Source organism: Oryx dammah, unplaced genomic scaffold (genome assembly GCF_014754425.2).
Source record: "Oryx dammah isolate SB20612 unplaced genomic scaffold, SCBI_Odam_1.1 HiC_scaffold_28, whole genome shotgun sequence".
Classification (NCBI taxonomy): Eukaryota; Metazoa; Chordata; class Mammalia; order Artiodactyla; family Bovidae; genus Oryx; species Oryx dammah.
Genome location: NW_024070212.1, coordinates 96,730,084 through 96,750,195, shown reverse-complemented (window position 1 = coordinate 96,750,195; position 20,112 = coordinate 96,730,084). Strand labels below are relative to the sequence as shown.

Below are 20,112 nucleotides of genomic sequence, written 5' to 3'. Positions count from 1 at the left end.
TAGTTATCTTCACAAGTGTTGTTGATAATTGCGCCTTCACCGCCATTATCTTATTCGATTGTTTGAACAGCAGAAGTAGGTATTACTGTCCCTATTTAAGGAGGGAGGACATGTAGATAGTGCAGAGTCCAGACTTGAAATGTCACTTACATTTCTCTAGACTTTTGTTAATTTCCTGAGCAATGTGGGAGTGTCTTGATGTCTGAACTGCACTTTTAGGCTGTTTTGTACGACTATGCATCCACCCTTTTGAGAGAGAGAAAACACTTATCTTGAAAAATGTATCAAACAAGCCAAGGAATATGTGCTCCACAGTGTCAATCTCTGCTTTCCTGGAAAAATTCCTAGAATCTAGGGAACACATTTTAAGAGAAATGCTGGTGAGTTCCTCAGATCTGGTGTATGAGCAGGAAGAGCCTCAGACAGTGATGCATGTCTGACAAAGCCTTGGCTGACCCAGTGGAGAACTCTGGAGCAAAGATTGTGCATGAGAGGAATCCCACATTAGGCAGAAATGACCAGAACCCTTGCTGTGCCCAGTCATTGCCTGGAACTTACCATAAAGAGCAAGCACCATCGTTAAGGCAGATCTGGAAGATCACAACAAGAGGCTGCCAGCTAAGTGTACTCTTTGCTGCTAATTGTCAAGTTCTTTCTAGAGATAGATCCAAGTGGCACAGTTTGGTGGCTGCCATGGTTACATTAAGTGCAAAGGCCTTAGGGTGAGCATTTTCTGACATCTTCAAGGAAGAGCAGGAGACCAGTCTGTGCTGAGCAAAATGGGTTAGAAAACTATCAACAGTTGAAGAGGCAGGAGGTGTTGGTAGATCATGGGGCGTTTCAAGGACTTAGCTACAGTCTTGAGTTCTACAGGAAGCCAATGGAAGATTTGAAATAGGGGGCTGTCAAGATCTGATTTTAGGTTTTAAAAGCATCACTATGGTTGCCACGTAAAGAATAAACTGTAGGGAGCAAAGGCAGAAGCAAGGAGACTAGTTAGACAGCCGCTGCAATGACATAAAGGAGAGATTGATAGCTTGAACTGGAATGGTGGCAATGGAGGTGGTGAGAGGTTATTGGATTCTGCATGTATTTTGAAGGCAGACTCAAATTTTGATTAGAGATTCTAGAATTTAGGATGTAAAAAAAAACTTTGTGTGGGCTCCTTATGATTTATGTTTTTTTAAAGAACTACTTTAAAATATCTGAAAGAGAAACGTAAGATGATATGAATTAAACAAAAAGGAAGGGACAAGCATAACACACATGTCCCTACTCCTTAGGTGTAGGCTGGGCATAGTGACATCTTTCCAAAGTAGACAGTATGTTAAGGAGTGGAGGAAAGAGTAACTTAACAGTGGAGAAACCTGACCATTAGTATTTCAGCCATGTGATCAAGGTCAATATTAATAGTCATGCTGATAGTGTGTATACTTGATATGGTATGATGAAAATGGCACTTCACCTGTATGGTCTTCCTTCCAATAACCTATAAATCCAGGCTTATCTTGAGAAAAACATCAGATAAATTTCAACAGTGGGGAACCCTAATAAATATCTGACCTATACTTCTCAAAACTCAAGGTTATCAAAACAAGGAAAGTCTGACAGACTAGCTAAGAGGAGCCTAAAGAGATAACTAAATGTAATGTGCTATCAAGACTGGAATCATGAAAAAGAAAAAGTAGACCAGGTTGAAAAGTAAGAAAATGTAAATAAATTCTGGACCTTAAGTAATAATAGTGACCAATATTGGATAGGTAACTGTAACAAATGTACCATACTAAATATGAGCTGTTAATAACAGGGGAATCTCGGGGTGGGTAATGAGGAGACTCTGTACTATATTCTCAAGTTTCCTGTTAATCTAAAACTGTTCTTAGAAATAAAGTCTGTTTAAAAAGAAGAAAGGGGCCACCACACTCACCCTCTGTGATGGCCCCCACTCTGTCTGTGGAGTGTGTTTCTCTCTAAACAAATCCATTTCTTACCTATCAAAAGAAAAAAGAAACCTAAGAAAGGAACGGGCAAGAGGAGAATTGAAGTAATGCTAATTTTTTGAACAACAGCAATAAATAAATGCCTTCTTTTATGCTTAATAATAACTCAGACTTCAATTAAACATTTTATTACCACTGGACTTCTAAGCAGGATATACATTCAATGGTATGGATTAAAAATAATGCTATGGATAGAGGAGATATTCTTAAAGCTGAATTACAAGTAATTACTGACTTCATTTTTGAATTGGAATGATTCAGCCTCATATTTAGGACAAGTTGGTGGAATCCAAAGGGCTTATTCCTTAGGTATTAAAAATTTTTTGGAATATGATATAATGTAACAAGCATTGACTTTGGGCATCTGGCCCCAGTTCTGTCATTTTAACTCTTTAAGATTGATTTTCATTTTTGCATATTGTACATCATCATAAAAAAGAGTTAAATCATAATAGTGTGAAAATTAATTAAAAGACTACCTATATATATTAAGTGTACCAGCTGTACTAACCACTGACAGTGTTAATAAATAAGCAACACATTGCTGTATATACATAAAGATTAAAGGAATGATTTGTTAAATTAGAGAATAAGCTTAGTGAAATCAAATCTACAGATGCTCTACCAAGGATCTACTACAAATTAAGCTTTGTGCTAAATGGCATGGGGAATTGGAAGGATATTTTCTTAAGCAAAGAACAAGGAAAGCCCAATTTTATAGGGACGTGTAATAAGAGGTAAGCATATATGAATTATTGTTAGATTGCAGCCTGTTAGATAGACTGAATATATACCTTGCTATTCTTTGATCCTTGTTTATATAGGCTGCTGCTGCTGTTTAGTGGCTAAGTCATGTCCAAGTCTTTGCAACTCCATGGACTGTAGCCTGCCAGGCTCCTCTCTCCATGGGATTCCCCAGGCAAGAGTGCTGGAGTAGGCTGCCATTTCCTTCTCCCAGGGATCTTCCTGACCCAGGGATCGAACAAGCGTCTCCTGCTTGCCAGGCGGATTCTTTACCACTGATCCACCTGTTTTATGTCATTTCAAGACACCATGGAATTGCTATGTCTATTTGGCCCCTACACAGAAAAGCTACCAGTCTTATTTTTCAAATTTTAAGAGCTTTAATTTGCTTCACAGAGAATCATTTCCAGTAAGTCATGCTTTTTTTAAAATGTGTTTTTTAAAGTTGTTGCACAAACAACACTATAAAGAAAAAAAAAATGTAATGGGAAAAATTAATCCAAAGTTCTACATTCTAACATACCAATTGTTTTTATTTTTCCTATTCCCTTACAGTCCCTGAACATATGACATGGTCTTTAAGATTAGACCTGGTAAATGTTCAGTGTTATAAACCCTGATGTGCCTGTTAACAGGCTCATCATGGGAATTAAAGAGCTATTGTTATCACCAGGAACAGGGAAGCTGAAATCAGTTACCAGTTCTGCCCTTATTTACAAAACACCCAACTTTCCCTGTCTCTATTTACACTTCTAAGCTAAGCTGGACTGGTGCTCTTAGAAAATGACTACAGCTTTGCTTTTAAGGAACAGCATATTTTTAAGGGGGACTGTTAATCTGTCAATTTATGTAGAATTCCTTTGAGACTCAAACCTCTTGGGAGAGGTAATAATAACAATTAATGTGTCAAGTCATGTTGACTCATTTTACTTATTTTTTGAAAGCTTGGAATGTTTTGGAATAAAGACTAGAAAGATCTCTGTAAATAATGGCTAAGCCGACTTTTTTTTTTTAACCATCATCCTGATTTTGCAGACAAAGAAACTGTAGGTATATGCAAACTACCTAGGCTTGCAAAGTGTAATAGGCAAAAAACGCTGGAAGTCTGCTGAAGACCATCATTTCCCTTCACTGGTCAGCCTGCCATTCTGCAGTATGCAGACTGAGCTCAGCTGACAGAGTCACTCCCAGGAGGGTAGGTGTATTGTCTGTTGCCACATTTGGCATATAAGTTTTTAAAAAATCATGTTTCTTTTAACCAGTGCTCTCAGAATCTTTGATAAAAGGTACTTTGATAAAGCACTACAGCAATAACTGCAAATCTGAATAACATCGAGTCTTCATTTTAGAACCTCCATTAAGCATCAGGTTATATGATGGGCTAAGCATCCCTCCAGGAAATAGATCACAATGTAATAGATGGCTATGAAGGCCTCAGGGCAAAGCATATGGCCTGCCATCTACCCACCTGTCCCACCCACCCACCTGCCCTGTCTTTGCTCCATCACCCAAACTGATCCTAGAAACCAGTTCCTAGCTATACTCAAGAAAGGAATTACAGGGCAGCAGTTGTCAAAGACCACTGTAGATAGAGCTTGAGTGGCAGGGGCTAAGTTATATACTCTAAATCTTCCAAGAACCTTGGAGTTTCCTTGAGAGAGTAAATCACGTTGTAACAGTAACACAGTTGTTATGTTGTACAGAATCATCAGACAGAGTCTGCCTTCAAGGAGCTCTGAATCAAGTGTGTGGATACACAGTACACCACAGCGCTACAACAGAAGTAAACACGGGATGGAGTAAGTGTGGGCCCGATGGTGGCAGTGGGTGTAGAAACACAAAAGAGGGGCACCTAACCCAGTCTTGGGAATTTAGACAGAGCTTCCCAAAGGAGGTAAAATCTGAGCTGAATCCTGAAAAATGAATAGCACGTCAAACAGATGTTGTCAAAAGTGGAAAAGTCAAAGTATGGAACAGATATTTAAAGTGCAAGTATGATAAATAGGACATAAGTGGTGAAAAGGCCCTACTTCTTAAGACCCTTGAGAGTTCACTAGGAACACAGCAATACTCTGGTAATAGTATGTATATACTGAATATATGTTCCAAAGACTTAATGTACTTGATAAATAAACATATGGGTAGTAGTGAGTTTTGAGGATAGCTCTTATTTTTATGTATTTCTGAGATCAGTCTTCACATCTGTTACAGAACTTACTTTGAATGGATTTTGTGCCTATGGAACTTTTTACCTCCTAAAGGTTCAGCACTGTATAGGATGAATGCATATTTTGAAGCTATACATTCTAAGTTTGAATTTGACTTTGCTAGCTAACTGCCTCTATGTCTTTAAATAAAGTACTTCCACTTCCTGGCTCTTTTTCCATCTGCAAAATGACAGCACTAACTTTGTTATGTGAACTTTATAAGGCAAGGCTGATATTCAGCCAACACACAACTGGTAAGATTGTGTTGGTGGTTAAAAGTTAATTATTTCCATGTGAGTTGGATATAGCTACTTCCCTGAGAACTTGGGACACCCAGGACTTCCTCATGATCCTACAACTAGAGGACTGATGCCTGGCATAGCAAATCCTGGCACAGAAATCGCAACAAATATTCTGATTTTATTAATTATTGAAAAGTCTGAATGTCATCCAAAAACTAAGTAATATAAGTGAAATGCTTGGCACATAGTGGATATTCAATACATATTAATTGAATGTATTTAATCTATGGATTCAATCTATGGATTTAGGTAGGGAATAGCTTCTACTAGGTGATAGCCATTTATTCAATATATACTCATTGGCACATATTCTTATTGGGGGTCTGATTGTTTGCATCAAGGGGGAACTCACTGAATCTCTGCCACCTCCAAAGATTAAGAGCACTGATATAAGGCTAAAGCAAAATGAATTCTTTGGGGACAAATTCAGGACTAAGGTGCTAAGAGTTAGACCTTTCACTGCGGACAAGCAGACAGGTTAAATGTTTGAGCATCAGAGTAGCAGAGTGTCTTTTATGAATGCTTGCCCCCTTGGCTTGGCTCCATGGGACCACCTGTAATAAACAGGTGTTTTGGAAAACCTCTTCCATGTGTCTCCTCTCTACCCATAGCACTACTCACACTGAACACTCTGGTCACCAGATGTGTGTGACATTTGGGCTGGGGGCAGGGTTCCCATACCAAATATTCCTTGTAATTCAGGGTTTGTTACATAGCAAAAGATAACCAGAGCAGGCCCAAAGAGACAACAAATAATAAATTGTTTTCTGCCTAGCCTTGTTCTATCTGGAAAACCCTTGGTAGAGATGCGTATCTAGGTTTCACTTTTTTAATTTCTTCTTTAATTTTCCTTAGTTGCCTAACATGGTTGGCAGGAGATGGGCAAGGTGCAAGATACTAAGTACTGAGCCCTTGTAGTCAAATTCTCCAGGGAGTCAAAGAAAAGTTACTACAAATTGCTATAAGTATACAATTAAGTTTTACACCCAGACTCCTTCCTATGTGGAATCCTTAGTTCTGGTGGTCTCTATCATGACAGCTAGAAAGATTATCTTTTTGTCTCTTTCCTAATGTATGTAAAAAGGGCACAAGGCCTTCATCAAAACACAAAGAATAGCTTCCTAGACTCTTTTCCATAGATCCCATCCCTTTAACATCTTTCAACTCTGGCAATTATACCAGATGAGATAGAGAAAAGTCATGCCCAAAGGAAAAGAGGCACATTTGCTTCAATATGGCCTTTTTTTGTACTCCTACCACCTCTTAATAATATGACCAGTCATTCTTATTTTCAGCTGACATATATCCTACGTCCTCCTCCCTGGCAGGTGGAAGATTAGGAGACTTCCTCTGAGCTTGAATTGGACTTTTACCACCAGGCTTTCTGCCAGGCCAGAGCGCAGCAACTATAGCCTGTGGGCACCTGTTTTGGTATAGACTTACACGCTAGCAGTGGTTTTTACATTTTTAAATGGATTTAAAAAATGAGAGAATAACATTTTGAGACAAGTACAAACTGTATGAAATTCAAATTCGTGTCCATTAAAAACAGTTTTTTGGAACATTATCACATTCATTTGTTTATGTATGATCTGAGGCTGCTTTTTACTATAATGGCAAAGTTGTGTAGCTAAATGGAGATGCTATGCCACCCAAGACCTAAAATATTTATTGTCTGGCTTTTTACAGAAAAAGTTCACAGATCCTTATGCTAAGTACCAGGACATACCTTCAAGAGGCACAGTAGCTGCAATTGGATAACTGTCCTTCTTCTCATCAAAAAACTAAACACAGGAGGTCATCTATACCAAGGCTTTCATTTCACCCTTCTCTCCATTTCCTAGTTGGAAGATGAAAAACTGAAGTTCCAAGATTAGCAGGAGTTTCCTAAGGTTACAGTGATTTATTGGTAGCATAGAGACTAAAACTTAGGTCTCCCTATTCTAAGTCAGATGCCCTTGCCTATTAATCTTCCTTGAGTCCTAATATTTACTGTACTAAGTGGGAAAAGATCTTGGACCAGGAACGTACTTTGTTACCTGTCACCATATGGTAACATGAAGACTTTGGACTTAGGAACTCTACCGTTCCTTTCAGCCTTGATGTTCTCTGCTTTTAAAGGAGATAATGCTGACACTATAGCAACAACAACGAAAACGTCAAGCTGAATTCCAGCTCCTGCTGCTTACTGGCCAGCTGTCTTCAGACAACTTTTGGCTTTGGTTTCATTTGCAAAATGAGTATAATAGTAACATCTATATTATTAAATCAATAAGGTAGTAACTATGATAGGGCTCAATAAACAAGGGGGAAACAAGGGGCTGGAGGGAGAAGGGATTAGAGAGGCAAAGAAAAAGGGTGGAAAGAAGAAATGGAAAAGAGAAGTAGATGCGGAGAAGGAGAGGAAGTCAGAAATGGGAAAAGAAGGGCAGGAGGATTGGAAAGAAGTAAAAAAAAAAAAGTGGATGAGATGGGGGGAAAGATGAAAAGAGGCTGAAAATAGTGTATGAGGGAAGAGGAAAAGGGTTGTACAGGGAGAAGGAGAGTGGTGGTAGCCAGACAGAAAGCTGTGCCACCATCCTCCCTTCCTGTCTGTATCCCTTCCTGGCACTCTGCCCTCAACAACTTAATTTCACTCTTGTAGTCTCTCTTCAAGCCAGTACTATCTCACTTAAACTTCTACCTGGATGATAAATTGAACACCCTGGCCTCTCAGTTCTAACAGGGTGTGTATCTGCTTCAGTCTTCCACTCCCATGGGCTCATCTCAGATCTCAGCAGCAGCCGAAACTCACAACCTCTGGTACTTCAGTTCCAAACATTCCACTCAGATCACCAGCTCATGTGCTCACGTACTCCACTGCCACCATTCTTTGACATCAGTACTTCTAGTATCTTGACCCCTTCCCTGGCTCCCCTCCACTTCTCCACTGTTAGCCCTCACATGCCACCATTTGCTTTTCTGCCTGATTCTGATTCTGCATGTGCTGTGCTGGTGCAGTTGCTCAGTTGTATCCAACTCTACGACCCCATGGACTGTAGCCTGCCAGGCTCCTGGGTCCATGGGGATTCTCCAGGTAAGAATTACTGGAGTGGGTAGCCTATCACTTCTCCAAGGGAACTTCGTGACCCAGGAATTGATCCGGGGTCTCCTGCATTGTAGGCGGATTCTTCATCTGAGCTACCAGGGAAGTCCTTGATTCTGCATAAACCATCATAAACATTCTCTTGCAAACATTCCCTTAGTCTTCTCTCTCTCTGTTTTACTTGCCTGGCAAAACCCCAATCCTGGATTAGCCCAACTGTTTGCCTGCCCTTCTCTCTGCCTGTACCTGAATAGTCTAATATCTTTAATGATTTTAAATCCATGATCTCAAAAAACAAATGGCTCTTAATACTTCCCAGAAGTCCTACTGATTAGTTTTCTTTAGAAAAAACACATTTTCCATTATCAAAGATGTCTATTTCATACCTTTTCTCTCCTCAGATATCCCTTCCCCTTCCCCTCAGGTAATATTGCCCTTTCATTACAAGAAAAAGAAAGTTATCAGACAGGAACCCTTCCTACCTTCAAATCTTCCTGCAACTCTACTCTTCTTGTTATTCCTGTTACAAATGAACATCTTCCTATCTAGGACTTTTAAGTCATCTAAGGTCCACCAGGTGTCTTAGATGTGTCCAAGTCCTTTGGACTTGCTCATCTGATTTTTCTTCTCAAGGGGTTACCTCTCTTTCTTTCAAATCATTCCTAGCCCCTTAAGTATGAGCTCGAGTATAGCATTGACCAGTAGAACTTTTTGTGATGACAGGGTTGGTATGTACGCTGTTTAATACAATTTCCACTAAACAAACACATGTGATTACTGAGCTGTTAAAATGTTGTTATTATAACTGAGGAACTGAAGTTTTAATTATTTTTAATGTAATTAATTTAAATAGCCATATGTGGCTAAGGGCTACCATATTAGACAGCATGGGTCCTATCGCCCATCCTAAATAAACTTTGTCTTGACCCTTATTTTCTCTATTATTTTCATTTACTCATCTCCTATCCACTCCATTTTCAATCAGGCTTCAAATTAGATATAATGTATGATTTGCTTGGGGCAGAACTCTTTGTAAGTCCCCCTGTTGCCAAATGCAGTTTTATCTGTCCTCATTTGTGCTTAACACAATGTTTACTACTACACCACGACAATCCCACCCCAAACACTCTCTTTGCTGGAACAACGTATTCTGGTTTTCTTCTTACCTTTCTGGCTCTGCTTTCTTGGGTTCCTCCTCCTCTCTCCAACACTTAAAGGTCTATTCACTAAGACTCATTCATTGAACTCTCTTTCTTCTCGAAAATTTTTCCTAATGCAAGGGGCAGGGAAATGGAGTTATAGTTAGAAGGACTTCCCACTGCAATTAGAATATAATTCAAACTCCTTTCCTTAACCAAAGAGCCTGACTGACCCGTCATCAGCCAAAACTCTTCCACCTTTCATTCCCTCCCTCGTTTCACGTAGCATTGATCTTATGGGCCTTTCAACTGCTCTCACAGTTGAAAGTCTTAGGGGTTTTGCAAAAACTTGCCTTTTTTCTCTTTGTGGGACACTCTATCTCAGTGTTTGCCTAGCTTTGCTCATTCCTATCCTTACGTCTTGGCTTATATATCATCTCTTCAGAAGTCTGACTACCATAATTACATTCATCTCTTGTTATTCCTCCGTTTGGTTCCTTCAAAGCCAATATTGCTATTTGCATTTATTTACTCGTGTTAATTTGTTCAGGTCGGCTGCCTACCCTCTGGAATTTAAACTTGCGAGCAGATACAATGGATCGTGCTCTCCCGCAGGCCATGTGCCAGGCGCCAGCACAGGCCCTACATGAGCTGGCTCAACACCCGCGGTCAGAACGAATGAATGAGCCCTCAGAGGGGCGGGGAGGACTCGGGCGCGGCCGACGAAAGAGCAGCGGAAGCCCCGCCTCTTCCGGCCGCAGCGCGGACGCCTCGGCAGCCACGGCGGCGGGGCCGCGGCGGGCGCCGGCTCGGCCCGCCCTCTTCTCCGCGCCCCGCCCCGCGCCAACGCCGGCCCGGCTGCTGTCAGCTCTCTCAGCGTCCGACCCAGCCGCGGTGCATGCTTAACGGCTGTGGCCGCCGGCTGCTGCACGTCCTAGGCCTTAGCTTTCCGCTGCTGACCGGCCGGCCACTTTTCCTCTTCCCGCATCGCTTCATGAAGCCGCAGGTCGTGTTCGTTCTCGGCGGTCCCGGCGCCGGCAAGGGGACCCAGTGCGCCCGCATCGTTGAGGTGAGGCCCGGGCAGCCGGCAGGCTCCCTGGGCTTGACCGGACACCAGGCTGGCCCGTCCCGCCGCGCGCGGCTGTCTGCGCCCCCCACCCCACCTCCGAACCGCGGACTACGAGTCCCGGCGGCCGGTGCACCGCGGATTGGGCGGTGGTCGAGGGTCCGCCGGCGCGCTGCATGTCGGGACTGGTAGTCCACGTCCGCCCGCCCCGGGGGCGCCCAGAAAGGAAGGGGATCGCTTGGGGTTGCTTTGTTCCTGCACCCCTCTTCCCTTACATTTTGGGGGCCAAGTTCGTCTCGAGAGTCGGCTGGGAGAGGGATCCCGGGAGGGTCCGCTTCCGTGGACCCCGAGCGCCTAAAAGGTCAGAGTACCACTGGTTGTGGGCGGGTGGCGGCTGTGTCGATTTGGGTTAGAGATCGGGGTGTGCCCACAGCTACCTCAGGAGAGACCGGTTTTTTCAGCCCTCCCCTTCCCACAGGTCCTCTGACCTCTAAACAGGTAACCAAACTGGTCTTTACTCTAGAAAGGAGCCCCGGGCGACGGGGCTTTAGGTGTTCTGGGATCTGCTGCTTGCTTTTTCTGAACCCGTTATGGTTAGTACCCAGCCCTAAAGCCCAACCCGGTTTCGTGAGGTTGGAAAAGCGTGGAGCATGAGATGAAACTTCAACCTCTGGCCCGGCTGCCAACTCACGCCTAGTCTGTGGCCAGGTCACTTCCTCTCTCCGAGTCTCCGTTGTCCCCACTAGAATATTAGAGGCTGTGCACGCAGATTTAAACTCAATATGAAATGCCTCCCAACTCTAAAATGGTGTTATTCTCCCCCTCTCCCACAAAGTGTGATAAGGTTACCGGTTCAATTCCGTTAACAATTTTCGAATAGATAACGCGATTAGCTGCAGTGTGGGTGAAAGACTTCCTGGAGTATCCGGGGAATGTTTGGGAGAGGAGGAAGACAAGAGATACCTAGAAACAGAAGAGGGACCAGTTGTTCTGAAAAACACCAGAGAATTCTTGTGAAACTCAGACCAAAAAGATTTTGACCCAGCACTTCTAGAATTATTCCCTCCTCTGTTCCAGGATATGGCTTTTATTCAGTTCGGTTGAGTTGCTCAGTCGTGTCCATGGACTGCAGCACGCGGGCCTTCCCTGTCCATCACCAACTGCCCGAGCTTGCTCAAACTCATGGCTTTTATAAGCTTTGGGATTTTACTCCTCTCTCAGGTTCATACAACCCACTCCTGTACTATATTTTATTCTCTAAAGACCATCCAGAAATAGTCGGATGGTAACATAAATATCTTCATTATGTGTTTTATAGCTGTATTGATAATTGTTGATCAGTTGTAGGAATATAAGTGGAACTAAATCAACCAAGAAATAGATAAAAAAAATTTTTTTCTGCTTATTTTTGTTGGTTCTTTTCACTTTTTAAAAGACATGACAATTTATTTCAAGTTTTTGTTGTACGTATGAAATAACTCACATGTAAATGGCATGATAGGGGAAGGAGAAAAGACTATTTTTGTTTGTTTTTGTTTTAATTTTTACTGGAGTATAGTTGGTTTACAGTGTTGTGACAGTTTCAGGTGTAGAGCAAAGTGAATCAGTTTTACATGAAGGACTGATGCTGAAGCTGCAACTCCAGTATTTTGGCCACCTGATGTGAAGAACCGACTCACTGGAAAAGACCCTGATGCTGGGAAAGATTGAAGGCAGGAAAAGGGGACGACAGAGGATGAGATGGTTGGATGGCATCACCGACACGATGGTCATGAGTTTGAGTAGGCTCCGGGAGTTGGTGATGGACAGGGAGGCCTGGCATGCTGCAGTCCATGGGGTGGCAAAGAGTCAGACACGACTGAGCAACTGAACTAATACATATATCCACCTATTTAAAGATTCTTTTCCCATACAGGTCATCACAGAGTATTGAGTAGAGTTTCCTGTAGTATACAGTAGGTCCCTGTTGGATATCTGTTCTCTAGACGTTAGTGTATAGCTCAGTTGCTCAGTCCTGTCTGACTCTTTGCGACCCCATGGACTGTAGCCCACCAGGCTCCTCTGTCCATGGGGATTCTCCAGGCAAGAATACTGGAGTGGGTTGCCATGCCCTCCTCCAGGGGATCTTCCCAACCCAGGTCTCCCATATTGCAGGCTGATTCTTTACTGTCTGAGCCACCAGGGAAGCCCAAGAATACTGGAATGGGTAGCCTATCCCTCCCTTCTCTAGGGAATCTTCCCGAACCAAGAATCGAACCAGGGTCTTCTGCGTTGTAAGTAGATTCTTTACCAGCTGAGCTACCAGGGAAGCATTCTATACACAGTAGTGTGTGTAATGTCAATCCTAATATCTCAGTTTATCCCTCCCTCATTCCCTTCCCCATTGGTAAGTTTTTTTCTATATCTGTGACTCTCTGTTTTGTACCAAATTTTTTAGATTCCACATGTAAGTGATATCATATGATTCTTGTTTTTCTCTGACTTACTTCACTCAGTATGACAGTTTCTAGGTCCATTCATGCTGTGGCAAATGGCACTGTTTCGTTCTTTATTATGGCGGAGCAATTCATTCTTTATGGCGGAGCAATACTGCATTGTATATATGTCGCATCTTTGTCATCCATTCCTCTGTCTTTGAAAGGTTAGGTTACTTCCATATCCTGGTGATTGTAAATAGTGCTGCAGTAAACGTTGAGGTGCATGTGTTTCTGAATCGTGGTTCTCTCCAGATGGGCCCAGGAGTGGGACTGCTGGATCATATGGAAGCTTTATTTTTAGTTTTTTGAGGAGCTTCCATACTGTTCTCCATAGTGGCTGTACCAGATTCCATTTCACCAACAATGAAGGAGGATTCCCTTTTCTCCACACCATCTCCGGCATTTATTGTTTGTAGATTTATTGATGATGGCCATTCTGACTGGTGTGAGGTGACACCTCATTGTAGCTTTGATTTACGTTTCTCTAACAATTTGTAATGATGTAGTGATGCCTTTTAGCCATCTGATGTTTTCTTTGGAGAAATGTCTGTTTAGATCTTCTACCCATTGTTTGATTGGAATTCTTGGGTTTTCTTGATATTGAGCTCCATGAGCTATTTGTATATTTAGGAGATTAATCCCTTGTTACTGTGTTTGCAAATATTTTCTCGAATTCTGATGAGCCATTTACTAGAATCAAACAAATGTAACTATTCCATTTACTATCACTTTAGTCCCAAAGAAATTGTTACTTTTAGCTCGGTTCCTCTGTAAAAAGGGAGAAGTAATATCTATCTGGTATGGCATTTGTGAATATAAAATGAGATAAAATATCTGGTATAAATAGATGCAGATTATTTTTTCCCTCTATTTTAGAGTTCCTGTTCTTAATTTATGAGATTGGTTATTTTTACTTTGAAGTACACTGTAGTATTACTTTTAAAAATTGGTTTATGATTGATGTATTTGAAAGCATTTAAGTATTTTGTTTCTGACTCATTATGTGACTTTAAGTGTCCACACCCAAGCTAATGATATCCATATTACTCCACTGGATTAAACATTATCTCTACATTCTGTAACTAGTATTTATTCTCTACTCTGTTTGATAATGGCTGGCAAGATTTTAAACCTGTTAAGAATTAGAAGATTTACATGATGAAATATGTTCTACAATATATTATCCTATTCTTTAAAATTTCAACAATTATATGAACTTAAACTCTTTTAAACTGTTACTTTTTATTCCAAATAGTTTATAATTTAGTAATTGCTGTCTTCTAGCAGATTAAACAATGGAATGCCTATGGTCAGTCCAGTCAGAGGTTTTTTGTTTTTGTTTTTTCTTTTGTGAGTCTATTGCATTTTGACTCTGCTTTATTATACAGGCAAATGTAAGCTGAATCCCAAACAATGTAATTTTTGGAACTAATTATTTTTCTGTAGGGAAAAAGTTATATAATAAAGGTTGAAGTCCCCAACTATCATGCCATTGCTAATTCAGCTCACAGGGTACCTGAAATGTGGCTGAAATAGAATTATTCCTTTGGGAAAATTAAATTAATTTCCAACTCAAGCCATCAGAAGTACTTCTTTGGGCCCTGGCCACAGAACCTGAGACTGTCTGGCTCTGTAATGTCCTGGGACTTTGGAATTGTGGTTGTGTCACAATTGTGACCCAATTGTGGTTGTTTTTCTGGCTGTGAATTCTACCTCTGCTTCTTGCTCTCCCAGACCTTGAGGAAGAAAAGGCAAATCTGATACAGTATCTTCTGAAAGTGTTGTGAACTGGGAAGGAAAGATTGGAAGGAGGCTTTGAGGTTAAATTTTGCCCATTTATTTGAACTGATCTTTTTCAGTTTTATTTTATAACATTGTTTCAAGTCTGTTTTCTCATCCTCATTTTGTTTATGAAGATTAATCATTTCCTAAATCAGTACAATCAAGACTCAGGTTCTCAGAGTGGAGTTATTATTATTGTGACTAAAGGGGACAACAGAGGATGAGATTCTTGGATAGCATCACCGACTCAATGGACATGAGTTTGAGCAAACTCCAGAAGATGGTGAAGCACAGGGAAGCCTGGTATGTGGCAGTCCATGGGGTCACAGAGAGTGGGACATGACTTAAAGACTGAAGAAGAACAACAAAAATCTGATGTTAGGATACCATGTCATTTTTTAATTTTTTAAATTAAGCTTTGTTTGTATTGTTTTGGCCCAAGAAAAATCATGATGCTATAACCTAAACTTGTCTAAAAACAGTAACCACAATTTTGCATCTGTTAGCTAAGATGTTTAAATCTACTGTCTTTTAAGGATGGTGAACATTTTGGTTAAATGAACAAATTATGCTAAAGCTTATATTCATGCCAAATTCCTTTATGAAGCACCCCAGAAGCATTTTTATCATGTTCTGTGTTATAATTTCCTCCAGGACCTCTATGAGTAGTTTATATTTTGTATTCTACATGCTGATCAGTTCAGTCGCTCAGTTGTGTCTGACTCTTTGCGACCCCATGGACTGCAGCACGTCAGGCCTCCCTGTCCATCACCCACTCCCAGAGTTGACTCAAACTTATGTCCATTGAGTCGGTGATGCCATCTAACCATCTCATCCTCTGTCGTCCACTTCTCCTCCTGCCTTCGTCTTTCTCAGCATCAGGGTCTTTTCCATTGAGTCAGTTCTTTACATCAGGTGGCCAAAGTATAGGAGCTTCAGCTTCAACATCAGTCCTTCCAATGAATATTCAAGGTTGATTTCCAGGATTGACTGGCTTAATCTCCTTGCTTTCCAGGGGACTCTCAAGAATCTTTTTCCAACACCACAATTCGAAAGCATCAATTCTTCGGCGCTCAGCTTTCCTTACGGTCCAGCGTCTCACATCACATATGTATGTGACTACTGGAAAAACCATAGCTTTGACTATATGGACTTTTGTTGGCAAAGTAATGTGTCTGCTTTTCAGTATGCTGTCTAGGTTTGTCATAGCTTTTCTTCCAAGGAGCAAGTGTCTTTTAATTTCATGGCTGCAGTCACCACCTGCAGTGATTTTGAAGCCCAAGAAAAGAAAGTCTGACACTGTTTCCATTGTTTCCTGCTGTACTTAGAAAGTTTTGGGTGATACTGACTTTTAAGTATGCATTATAGAAATCAGAAACTCTATTTTATTTATCTTTTTGTCTCTAGTGTTGAACATTGTGCCTGGTACATAATAGATGCTTAGTAAGTGTTCTTTGAATGAACAGTTATATAGCACACCAGTTTGTCTTGAGGATGTAAAAAATTTAAAACTCAGTCCCCAGGGGGCGCCCAAGTAGCAGTGCTTCCAGTTTCAGGACCATAAGTGTTTGATTGAAACCTCTTTCTCTGATTTCTCCTGTAACACTTCAGTTTACTCTCAGTGAGAAAATGGTATAGTTGTAAGAATCTGATGAGCATTCTAAAATTTTCAAACTCCTGATTATGAATCCCCAAAGCGAACTATTACTCATTAAAGAAACTAGGAAGATTCACTGTACAACTAGATTTTAAGTTGGTTTATTTAAAGTAAAGTTTAAATCATCTCTAGAGAGTCCATAGAATCCTCAACTCTCCCAGATCAGTGTCATCTCATTAAAGGTAACTGTAATGTGGAGTTTCTGTTGTCCTTAAGAATTTGGAGGAGGGAGAGTATGTTCAGATTATTTACTGTTCTTACTTTTGAAAACTTTTTTTTTTCTGTTTTAAGTTACAATTGTAATACATAGTTGTTGATGACTCTAACCTGAGGTCACCAGTGTTAACTGTCTGGTATTAACTCTTTCTCAATATTTTTACAAGTAAAAGTGCATATGTTTACCTTTTTTACCTCCAAGTGGGATTATTCTATTTTTTATGGACTGTATCATGGCTCTCCTCTTAGGTCTCTACACATAGACTTAACTCATTTTTATCAGTAGCTACAGAACAGTCTGTAATGTGGATGTTACGGTAGCATAGTTGTACCATTCCCCCACTATTGCTAGACATTTAGCATATTTTTCAGGAATTATTTTGCTGTTGCAAATAGTGCTTCAGTAAACTTCCTTGTGAAGATAATATTGCATATGGATGCTTTTATTTTTGCAAGCAAGATTCCTAAAAGTAGGATTGCTAAGTCAGAAGATAAATGCATTTTAATTTTAATTGATAATAGTTTGATTGCTTTTCAAAAACATTGTACTTAATTACATTTCTACAGGGGTGTATTGATTTTTTTTTTTTTTTACTAGCACTGGATAGTTATCAGTCATTTTAATTTTTGCACATTTGTTAATCTCTTCCTCAGAGTTTTCCTGAATAACTCATTTTTTTCTCAAGAAGTCCATTAAGGTGAAAGGCATAATTAGACTTAAAAAAAATTTCCCTGTACTTGTCATTTATTCAGAAAACAGTCTTTGCGAGCTGGGCACTATGATAGTTGCTAAGGTGAATAAGGCACGGACCCTGCTGTCAAAAGTTTACAATGAGCTGGGAGACATGAAAGTTAAACAGTGACTACTACAGGAAAGGAGTGGTAAATCCTATGATGGAAAGAAACCAAATAGACCGTTTAGATAAGGGACATTTAAATTACAGTTCATTTGGTCAGGGAAAGCTTCCTTGGGTCAGTGAATATGTATGAGCTGACTTTTGAAGGACAGCAGGAAAGAAGCAGCCAGGAGATGTGTTGTAGTGGAGAACACTTAAAGCAGAGTTACCCTTGCACAGAGGAGTTGGAGCTTTCAATTCTGAGAAAAGCCTAAGGAGAGTAAATCGATGCAAGTGAGACTGTCCCAGAAAACACTTCCTAAACTCAAACTATTTGCTCTGTGTTGGGAGATACCAACCTCTAGGGGCTCTTAATTTAGAGTGAAGATAGACATGTGCTTAATATAATTTCATGAGAAAGGATATGAAATATTTTTGCAAATATTAAAGTTTAACAAATTGTTTTAAAATTGCTTATTGGGAGTTTCCTGGTGACCTAGTGGTTAGGATTCTGGACTTTCCACTGCTGTAGCCTGGTTTCAGTCTCTGGCCAGGGAATTGAGATCCCTCAAGCCATGCAGTGTGGCCAAAAACAAAACAAACAAAAAATGATTTGTCTTTTAGTTTTGCCTCCCAAACTAGATTGTAACGTCTTCAAGGATAGGGACCCTGTCTTTTGCTGCTGCTCATTCTACTGCATGGTGTTTGAAAAGCCTACTTATTCTTCAGTTCTTAGCGTAATACGAAGATTCCCAAACATTCACAGTTCATAGTGTTCTTCGTGTCTCCATACTTTTTTTCACAAACACATTAGTTCAAAATAAATATATTTATTAAGTAATTATATTAATTAATTATATTTATCTAGTAATTAGATCCAAACAATGCTTAAGTATTTTCTAACAATCTAGTAGCTGTTTAAAGAAAAAGTACATATAAGCTAAAAGAAAAAGTAGCAGCTTTATTTCATTGTCAGTCACTTACTGATGGGATGTAAATGGCTGTTAGGCACTGCCCAGTTTCTCATACCTTGGAATCAGATTGGCCACTTCCATCCTCATTTCCTTTTCCACTTTAATTTTTATGTGGTACTTATTTTTATTACAGCAACTGCCCACCAAAAAGTCAGCATCACAAAGATGTGTCTTCAAAAAGAATATGCATGATCTAAGGTTGAAATTGTGAGCTACCCTGAGCTAATAGTTCACATGATATCTAATAGATGTTCAGTATTGCTCTATTTCCCTTAAAAATGTAAATCCAGGGCACTCTTATGAATTCGCTACAATGCTCCAGGGCACTGTGGCATACAGTTTGGGAACCTTGAGCTAAAAATGACTTCCTCAGTGAAACTAGCCCTCACATTTTTAGACTAGGTCAGATTTCTCAATTATGTGCTCTATCAGTTGTAATTCTTTTGTCCTTTATGATAGTTACCAGTTTTTAATTATGTTGTCCTTTATAACATTTATCAGTTTGCAGACCACCTTTAACTTTATGATTATTGGATTGTCTCCTCCATTAGACCTTAAGCTCCATAAAGATGAGAGCCTTAAGATTTCTAAATTTACTCTCACATCTTTAGTGTATAGTACAATGTCTGGCATAAATTGATGCTCAATAAACATTTGTTAAGTAGATTTTGAAGCCAGTCATAAAAGATTTTTGCCATTTTGTAAGTTACTTAAATTTTTGGCTCTTTGGTTTTCTCCTCTGGACATTTGTGATACTAATCTACTCTATAGGGTGATTATGAGGATTAACCAAGAGAATCCATGTAGTAAAATGTCTGGCACAGGGCCTACTTTGTGTTAGTCACTTCTCCTAACGTGGGCATCTCTCTCCTTTCCTGTTCTGTGCTTGCCTATCCATAGTCAACGAAGGAGATGTCTTGAGCAGTGTAAGTAGCTACACTTTGGTTGGCATTCTTAGTTGTTAGACTGAAGAAAAATGGACTTGAAAGGGCATGAACAAATGTCAGACTGTCATCCTAGTGTATTGTGCACTAGGCAGGATGTAGAGTTCAGACTTGAGAGTTAGACTGTCTAGGTGTGAATCTTTATTATAACACATGCTATGTGTGAGATCTTAGCAAAGGTTTAGTTTCTGTGCCTCAATTTCCTCATTGGTAAAATGGGAATAATAATAATATATACTATCTACCTCAGAATGGTTCGTGAGGAGTATATGAGCTAATGTATATAAAGTACTTAGAGCAGTGCCTGGTACATGGTAAGTCCTTTATAAATATGTTTATTATTATCATCCTCATTTTACTTTTCCTGTGTTAATTTTACCTGCTCTTCTGCCACCCCTACTGCTTCAACCTTCTTTTGATTGCTTAAGATTTTTTTCCCTCGTAATTTATTCCTTCCTACTTTGGAAGCTATACAGTCTCTTTTTAGTGGTTACACTAGAAATTTTAAGCACACATATTATTTAACTTAAGTCTAATATTAATATTTTTACTATTCTCTAAACAATATACCTTAGGACACTAGACTCTATTTTCTATCTTATTCTGTTTTCTCTTTTTTTTAGGATTTTAATTCTATATTAACTTTTTTTTTAATCCCTTCTAATGACCTGTTAATGTTTTAT

At 40.0% G+C, this 20,112-nt stretch overlaps 1 protein-coding gene across 1 annotated transcript in view; it reads left to right on the top strand.

Annotated features, from left to right (window-relative positions):
- The first annotated feature begins 10,242 nt into the window (after positions 1-10,242).
- The window catches only part of CMPK1 (cytidine/uridine monophosphate kinase 1), a 35,394-nt gene continuing 25,524 nt past the window's right edge, over positions 10,243-20,112 (top strand). The window contains exon 1 of the mRNA XM_040231226.1: positions 10,243-10,546. Coding sequence (XP_040087160.1) covers positions 10,376-10,546 — 171 coding nt within the window. The 5' untranslated portion in view covers positions 10,243-10,375. The remainder of the gene's footprint in view (positions 10,547-20,112) is intronic.